The 9,505-nt window shown below is 40.3% G+C and overlaps 2 protein-coding genes across 2 annotated transcripts in view; both read left to right on the top strand.

Annotated features, from left to right (window-relative positions):
• LOC139958668 (uncharacterized aarF domain-containing protein kinase 5-like) overlaps positions 1-9,505 on the top strand; it is a 34,424-nt gene that overhangs the window by 5,527 nt on the left and 19,392 nt on the right. The window lies entirely within an intron of this gene.
• LOC139964638 (uncharacterized) lies at positions 347-6,274 on the top strand. The gene has a single exon (XM_071966408.1). The coding sequence runs from the start codon at positions 347-349 to the stop codon at positions 6,272-6,274; it is 5,928 nt and encodes a 1,975-aa protein (XP_071822509.1).

Raw genomic sequence — 9,505 nt, 5'->3', positions numbered from 1 at the left:
TAATTACAAGAGCCGAATAAAAGAAGAGAATAAAGATAAAATACACGACTCGTGTCCCTATAACATTCGTAAAAAACGCCAGAACAGTGAATAAAAGATCATCGAACTGTGCACTAGAAACGTAATTACTGTAAGTAGATTATATGTAGCTTACTACGTACTGTTCGCTATGTGATTATAGGCCTTATCGTCTTTCGTGAAACTAATCTACGGTGAACGTAAACACTGTGTGCAACATCGCGTTAGTGTAACGTTTATAGGTCAGTTGTAAACAGCGTGTTTTATTGTAGGCCCGTTGCGTGATACATGGAACCCTGTGGTATATGGCCTGAATAAAGAGTACAATATGGCCGATAATTCGGGAAAGGAACAAGCCACATTGCCCGACATTGGGGCCGGAGAAACTAGTATCATGGATTCCATAAACCCTGAAGATAGTGTGTCGTTAGTCAATATTGTCAATAATCCAGATAAATTAAAGGGGCATACTGATAGTGAAGTGTCAGTGAAAACAACTGTTTCAGTGTTGTTATATAGGACAAAGCAGAAGGAAATAGAGATTGCTGCTCGCGCAGCTGCATTGAAGGAAACAAAGAAACTAGAAGAGAGAAAACGTAACCTACAAGTGGAGTATGAATTGCAAGAAGCACAAGATGAAATCCGACATGCCCAGGAGAAGGCAGAAAGGGTTAAACAAAGAAAACAAATGGAAGAAAAGAAGTTACAGCTTGAGACTGAACAACAAGAAATTGATATGATGGCAGAACTGGAGGCAGCCAAAGCTATGTCAAAGCTACTTCAATTGCACGAAAGGCCAGAAAGTGATGTGTCTGCCAAACTTACCAAAGAGGTTGTGAAGAGCATTGAGTTAAAATCATTTCAATACTTACCAAAGTCTGATGATGAAGCAAAGAAATATAGTGAAGGGGAAAATACAAGAATAAACCCCAATGCAAAGAAATTTGTATCCCGACAGAACATCACTGTGCCTGACAAACCTAATGACAGTGGAAAATACTTATCACCAAATAATGGTAACGAACATGCACAGTATAATCAAACAAAACCAACATATGCAGGAGTTTGTTATGGCCAACCACTTCCAGATATAACTACCAAACCAGATGACACTGTCAACACTGGTATTTCAATGGCTACCCTTTTGAATAAAATTGTTGACCATCAAAGGGAATCTGCCCTCCCTTCGCCACGACTGGACCCATTTGACGGGAGTGACCTCTTGTCATTTACACCGTTCATAAGAAACTTTCAGCATGTGGTGGAGGATAAAACCCAAAACCCAGCCCGGAGATTAGAGTTGTTATTAAGGTTCACCGAAGGGGAAGCACATGATCTAATTAAGGAATGCACAGCCATAGAGCCCCCAGCAAGTGGATATGAAAGGGCAAAATGGTTGTTACAGAGAAATTTTGGTCAACCCCAGGTTTTGGCGGCAGCGTACAAATCTAAGGCAGAGAGCTGGGATCATATTGCAGTGGGAGATAAGATTGCCTTAAGAAAATATGCCATATTTCTTATCAATTGTTGCAATGTACAGCAGGGTAACCCAGAAATGGATAGTATGAATGGTTATGAGTTCCTCAGAATACTTGCACAGAAATTGCCAACAGCCTTGCAACAACAATGGATTAACCAAATGGGTCGATTTAGGGATGTAGAGATGAGGTCACCAACCTTACAAGATTTTGAACAGTTTGTTGGACAACATTCGAGAAATGAAAATGATCCTAGGATTGCAGGTCTTGGGTATCAAAACAAAATGAAAGATTGGAAGACCCCACAGAAATATTCAAAGGTGGTGACAAGCAAGAGGGCTTTTGCAGCTACTGTGAAAACAAATGAGGATGATAAAGCTTCCAAGGGAAAAAATGAGAAAATGGAAAACAAGGCCAAAATATCACCATGTTTGTATTGTGGACCTAACACTTATCATACCCTACTTGATTGCAGGAAGTTTGGTTCACTTGACCTACAGGCTAAATCAGAGGTGTGTATGAAGAAAGGGCTTTGTTTTGGTTGTCTAAATCCTGGTCATCTAAAGAGAAATTGTCCAAATCCAGAGTGGGCAAAATGTGAGAGATGCAGCAAATCCCATCCGACCATCCTTCATGATCCTGCCAGAGAAAAGAAACCATCAGATGAAAGGGTGACTCAAACGGTCACTACTGGTTGTGCTGGTGTACAAAACGTAAGACCCCAAGGAAACAAAAACAAGAAGGTCACTGGTACTCTTATGGCTATTACTCCAGTTTTGATCAAACCAAAGACCAGTGACAGATGTATTGCCACATATGCCTTTGTTGATAATGGTTGTGGTGCTGTCTTTGTTGATGAATTCTTGAAAGACAGTTTAAAGGTGAACACCCGAAGAACGAAGATCTTGATAAAGACTTTGAATCTTCAGCAAGTCCAGACCACTGATGTCATTGTAGGAGATCTGCAAGTAGGAAACATAAATGGGACTTCTTTTATAGACCTCCACTCTGTCTATGTCAAAGACAGTATCCCAGCAACCATGGATGATGCACCAACCCAGAGTGATATTGACGCTTGGGATCACTTGAGCCACATTAAACTCCCAAGTATGGATGGTCACAACTCCATACCTCATGTCACCCTAATGATTGGAAGCAGTGTCCCTGGGGTGTCAATGCCGTTGGAAATTGCCTCCGCCGAGATTGGAGATCCATATGCTATCAAGACTCCCATTGGGTGGTTAGTGTATGGACTTGAAGGCAAATGGATGGACCAACCCGAAGTAAACGTCAACTTTTGCCGAGTAGACAATGGTATTGTCCAGAATGGTACAGATAATTTGGAGCAACAACTCCAGTCCTTCATCAACATGGATTTCACAGAACGTCTTTCTGACCAGAAAATTGCCATGTCTGTTGAAGACAAGAGGTTTATGACAATGATGGAGGAATCTGTAACCAAAGTACATGGCCATTATGAAACAGTACTTCCTTTGAGAGATAGAGCTGTTAAGATGCCTAATAACAAAGTTCAAGCAGATATGTTTGGTCTGCGATTACAAAGGAAGTTGAAAACAAATGAGAAGTTGGCTTCAGAATATACAGAGTTTATGGAGAACCTGGAGAAGAAAGGATATGCAGAGAAAGTACCAGATCAGGATGTTGACCGGAATGATGGAAATGTTTGGTATATACCACACCATGCAGTTTACCACCCAAAGAAACCGGACAAGATCCGAGTGGTATTCAACTGTCCCATCCAGTACAAGGGAGTTTCCCTCAACGAACAACTCTTATCTGGACCAGACCTAACCAACCGATTGTATGGTGTTCTGATGAGATGGAGGCAAGAGAACGTGGCCATCATGGCAGATATAGAAGCCATGTTCTATCAAGTAAGAGTAAGAAAGGATGATTGTGATCTCCTGAGATACCTATGGTGGCCTGATGGCAACTTCGATGGAGGTATGAAAGAATACAGGATGCTAGTTCATCTATTCGGGGCAGTGTCCTCCCCAAGCTGTGCCAATTTTGCCTTGAAGAGGACAGCTAGTGATAATCAACATAGATTTAAAGATAAGGTGATCGAGTCAGTTATCAACGACTTCTATGTAGATGACTTTCTAAAGTCTGTGGCCACTGATGAAGAAGGAATCCAGATATATAGAGATCTAAAAGAAATCATGGCTAGTGGTGGATTCAAGCTAGGCAAGTGGGTCAGCAACAGTAAAAGATTGCTGGAGTCCATCCCAGAAGATGACCGAGCCAAAGAACTGAAAGGGCTTGATCTTGAAAATGACGAGCTGCCAAAGGAAAGGGCGTTGGGAGTTCAGTGGTGTGTTGAGAGGGATCAACTTGAGTTCAATATCACAAAAGTAAACGAAAAGGCCACAAGAAGAAATATCTTGTCTGTGATGAGTGCAGTGTATGATCCTATTGGTTATGCTTCACCTTTCCTTCTACAGGCAAAGAAGATATTGCAAAGTCTTTGCAGATTGAAGGTAGACTGGGACAGTGATATACCTGACGACCAACGGAATGAGTGGGAAAAATGGCTAAAGGAACTTCCTATTCTAGAGAGGTTAAAGATACCAAGATGTCTCAAACCCAAAGAATTTGGTAAAGTGGTGAACATCCAGATGCACTATTTTGCCGACGCAAGTCAAGAAGGTTATGGTACTGCAACTTATATGAGGTATACTAATGACAGAAAGGAAATCCATTGTGCCTTTCTTACCGGCAAAGCCAGAGTTGCACCACTGAAACCACATACAATCGTGAAGATGGAGCTCACAGCAGCAACATCAGCCGTGAAACAAGATGCCCAGCTCAAACAAGAGCTTACAATGAATATCGATGAAACAGTCTTTTGGACTGACAGTCAAACAGTCCTGAAGTACATAAGAAGTGAAAAGGCAAGACATCCCGTCTTCGTCGCTAACAGAATTGCGATAATTCATGATGGTTCAGATGTCCATCAGTGGAGATATGTCCCATCAAAGCTTAACCCAGCAGACCATGCTTCCCGTGGGTTAAGTGCAGATGATTTGCTCACAAAGGAAGATTGGTTAAATGGACCAGAGTTTCTTCATCAGACAGAAGATTTCTGGCCATGTGAAGACGACAGTAATGATGCTGATTCTGATAGAGAGTGTGAGAAAGAAGTCAGTGTCAGTGCTGTAACAATGACAGATGAAACCCAAAAGAATCCAGTTGAAAAACTGCTGGAATACCACTCAGAATGGAACAAACTGAAGAGATCAGTGGCGTGGTGGTTACGTCTCAAGACCATTTTGCTACAAAGAATGAAAGGACACAATCCAAATCAGTGTTCTCAAGGAATTACCAGTGATGAGATGGAGTCTGCTGAAAAGGCTATTATCAAGTTCATACAAAGGCAGTCATTCCCAGAAGAGATTGGTGTCTTACAAAAGACAAAGACTGCAGAGATGAATATCAAGGATCCATGTGGGACAGTTAAACAGGCTTCTGATAAAGGAAACAGATGTCTCAGACAAAAGGGCAGACTTACTGATCTTGATCCTGAATTACACGATGAGATAATGAGAGTTGGAGGAAGGCTACGGAAGGCATCTATTCCATTGAATGCCAAACATCAGATGATACTGCCCAAAGATCATCATGTGTCTAAGCTAATAATAAGACACATTCACCAATTAGTGGGTCATCAAGGAAGGAACCACGTCCTTGCAGAATTGAGACAGAAATATTGGATCATCCATGCTGGTTCAATGATAAGAAGCTTGTTAAAACGATGTATTCAGTGCAGAAAATATCTTGCAAGAACCGGAAAACAGAAGATGGCAGACCTACCAGCCTACAGACTTCGTCCAGATGAAGGAGTCTTCTCAAGAACAGGGGTAGACTATTTTGGTCCCTTTGAAATCAAACAGGGGCGAACACTGAAGAAAAGATATGGAGTGATGTTTACATGTCTATCCAGCAGAGCAGTTCACATAGAAGTTGCACATTCACTTGATACCAACTCATGTATAGGTGCACTGAGACGTTTCATGGCTAGACGTGGACATGTACGAGAGCTGTACTCAGACAATGGTACCAATTTTGTTGGTGCTAACAAAGAATTAAAGAGTGCTCTGCAAGAATTAGATGAAAACCAGATTAACACATTTGCCAGTAATCATGGACTGAAGTGGAAGTTTAATCCACCTGCTGCATCTCACTTTGGAGGTGTTTGGGAGAGACAGATCCGAACAGTTCGTAAAGTCTTGAGTGGAATTCTCAGTGAGCAGTATCTGAGAACAACCCAGAGTGATGAACAGTTACACACTTTTCTGTGTGAAGTAGAGGCTATCATTAATAGTAGACCTCTAACCAAAGTATCTGACAATCCTAACGATCTTGATGTCATAACACCCAATCATCTGCTGTTGTTAAAGGCGCCTGTGGATATGCCGCTTGGGAAATTTGACGAGAAGGATGTCTATGCCCGACGGCGTTGGCGACAGATGCAGTATCTGGCTGATCTCTTCTGGAAGAGATGGACAAAGGAGTACTTACCAACCCTCCAGAGACGGCAGAAGTGGCTTCAACCGGAGAGATGTACTGAGGTCGGAGATGTCGTGATGATAGTGGATGACCAATCACCTCGGAACTCATGGCTAATGGGGGTGGTCATAGAGGCTTATAAGGATAAAGGGGGTTTGGTTAGAAGTGCCAAAATCAAAACTAAAACGGCCACGCTTGTCAGGCCAGTGGTCAAATTGTGTTTACTGCTTGAAGGGGAAACGACATAAGTCTAGTTTAGTAGTTTGGGAACTGTGACTGTGAAAAGGTGTATTTTCGATTTTCTTAGTTTCATGGTTTTAGATTTCAGACTTTTGATTCTTTTGACTGATTTATTTCATTTTTCATATTTTGAAAACAGTGATTAGGGTTATCGCATTTAGTTAATGCGACTGGGGCCGGAATGTAGTTTTCAAATGGACATAGCCATAGGGGGGAATCATTTAGTTGGGTGATGTTGTAAATACACAAGTGCACGTTGAAGGGATAGGGAGAGGGAGATGGGTTCTGATACCGTTTTTTACCACTCCGCATAAAGTGCGTAAGAAGACACAGAAAATACTACGATAATTAAGATCCTTGAAGTTGTAATTACAAGAGCCGAATAAAAGAAGAGAATAAAGATAAAATACACGACTCGTGTCCCTATAACACGGCTATTGATAGCAGGACAACTTTCCTGTTACCAAAGATAGGTCACAAAGTGATGCGTTTGATATTTAATGCAATCAAAGTAAATCTGCAATCTATATTGTTTACTGTCATATAGCAAATTACATCGCCAATTTTCAGTTAGATTCGGTCACAACAATATTGACATTTTATGTTACCTGATTTTTTTTTATGATAGTTCCCAGGGATGTTGTTTCCCAGGGCAGTTTCAACACTGAAGTAATATAACGGTATTTCAGTTTCAGCGAGTTCATGAGTTGTGTTGGTTACCACAGAAATATATACATAGAAGCCAGTTCTAGCTTATCGCTTGCAGGGGACAAACTAAAACGAATGACAGCGAATGACCGAATTACAATTGACTTCGTACAGGGTTAATTATCATTTGCGAATGACAGCGAATGACAACGAATGACAGCGAATGACAACGAATCACAACAACTTGGACAACGAATGACAACGAAGGACAGTGTTGAGAAGTGCTAGAATGATTAACGGAGTGGAGTAAATGCGGTTATTGGTTTTCTGCGCAAAAATGATTTGAGGAAAATCGCATCACGTGGTTGCAGGGTTTTGGACTTTTGGTGTAATGTACGAATAGAAACCACAGGGAAAGTTTTTGTGTGAGATTGCGCTTGAGTGCTGTGCTTTTTACCTCTGTAGATTTATATAGAAAGACTAGTAACTGAAGCCATTTCAAGATTATGGTATTGTTAGTTTCTAACAATTAATATCGGAAAAGTGACGTTAAATTTACTTTTTAAAATCAGACTTACAATTTCGCTTACTATAAGGTGCGTTTTTATCTTGTCCGTACTTTACTAGATCTAGATACCCACGAAGTCTGAACTGTGATATCCGGTTGAAGCAAATGTCTGTGCTGTCATTACTGTCATTCGTTTTAGTCAACGCAATTTTTTAGTGTGTAAAACATATTGTCATTCGTTATGTGTAACGCAATTGTCATTCGTTTTAGTAACACCCGCTTGCAGCGAATTGAAGATCAAAAGCTCACCCAAAAGCAACAACCCACACCGTAGGCAATGAAGTGCCCAGATTGTTAGAAATTCTTAGTATAAAACAATGAAAAACACACAGAGTTGTGAACTTGTGAGCCACTTCTAATTAGGGGGTATAACGTGTGCGGAATGGGAAACGAATCGGAATATTTTATCATGTTTCTATTAAAAAATAAACTTGGTTCCACGAAACAGCTAATTGTTACTATTTTTATTGTTGTTACTATCACTCCAATATGTCAAGCCAAATGCCCGAAATTCGATAAACAAGGTTTATCGATAAACATGTTTCTGCTAACGGAGGAGGACTTATTACAGTGGCGTCCATACAGTCAGGGGCGGATGCCCCCCCCCCCCCCGACGGACTCAAATGGGCTACTGGCGCCCTTTTCAGCTCTTTACCACATTTTACTTATTCAAGATTATTGACTTTTTTATTGCGCTCTCATCTACCTATTGACATTTGTCACAGTTTGTTGGTGTAATTTGGCGATGACATTTATTCTTCGTTTATCTGCAAATTAGCCAGGCCCGGAAAGGGTCATTTCCGGCAATCTAGGGAGTAGGCTTTACTCAAAAAATTTCTGTACGCTGCGCGCCAACCTGTACGTGGTGGCACTCCGCTTAGATAGTGTCGAAAGCGCCCCCGGTACAAACCATTCTCGCCCCCCCCCCCGACCAATACCCCTAGCTCCGCCACTGACTTATTACATATATTGCTAAGGACTGGTCGGTCAGTTGCCCGAAAGGCTATGTTCTACTCTATCAACGCCGGATATTGAACTCATTGCTATAAGAGCAAGACGTACCACGCTATCTTCCTAGTGATGTATCAAATGTTACCAAAATTAATGTATACACGTACACTGCAACCATCATCTAACTTCTCTCTCGCTGATAAACAACTGAAGGCAGAAATCACAATGTTACAGAATAATTTTTGGATAGTGATGCTAAGAGAAATGTTTTCAATTCTATGGTTCTGCCGCATATAACTTACGCTGTCCCAGTATGGTATCACTTTATATCGCAAAATGACAAATTTAGAATAACAAAGTTTTTGGAGTATAATTCTAAAATTTTGAGTTTAGACTTCAACTTCCTATGAGACACTGTAAATGCGACTGCTAGAAGCAAGTTCATTAGGATGGCAAACACAATTAAAACAGACCAAAACCATCCTCTACATTCTTCATTAAACAGTATATGCTAACAAAATCCTGCAGAAATCGACACATCTTGCCCAACTATAGAATCTTTTTAGAAACTCATTTATCTATCGTCCTGCAATATTCTTACAAAGTTGGGGGCCCATATGATGGAGGACATCAGACATAGCAGGGCACGTGGCCCTTATTTCCGAGAGGTGTCCCCCTCCCATTGAGCAAATTTCCTATGTAGGAGAACTTAGGCGTACGGGACCATTTCAGGCAGAAATATTCGGGCATCATGATGCTAAATAAAGAAAATCATGGAATTGTCGGGCAAAAATTTGAAAAAGATTCGGGCAAGCTACTGCATATTTATATATATATATATATATATATATATATACATATATATATATATTTATATATATTTATATATATATATATATATATATATATACATATATATACATATATATATATATTTATATATATATATATATATATATATATATATATATATATATATATATATATATATATTTATACATATATATATTTCCAGAGGACAAGAAATTCGGGCAAAAGTCCTGAAAAAATCGGGCAGCCTAAGAGGAGAAAA

This window comes from Apostichopus japonicus, chromosome 3, assembly GCF_037975245.1.
Source record: "Apostichopus japonicus isolate 1M-3 chromosome 3, ASM3797524v1, whole genome shotgun sequence".
Taxonomy (NCBI): domain Eukaryota; kingdom Metazoa; phylum Echinodermata; class Holothuroidea; order Aspidochirotida; family Stichopodidae; genus Apostichopus; species Apostichopus japonicus.
This window is presented reverse-complemented; position numbering and strand designations above follow the sequence as displayed.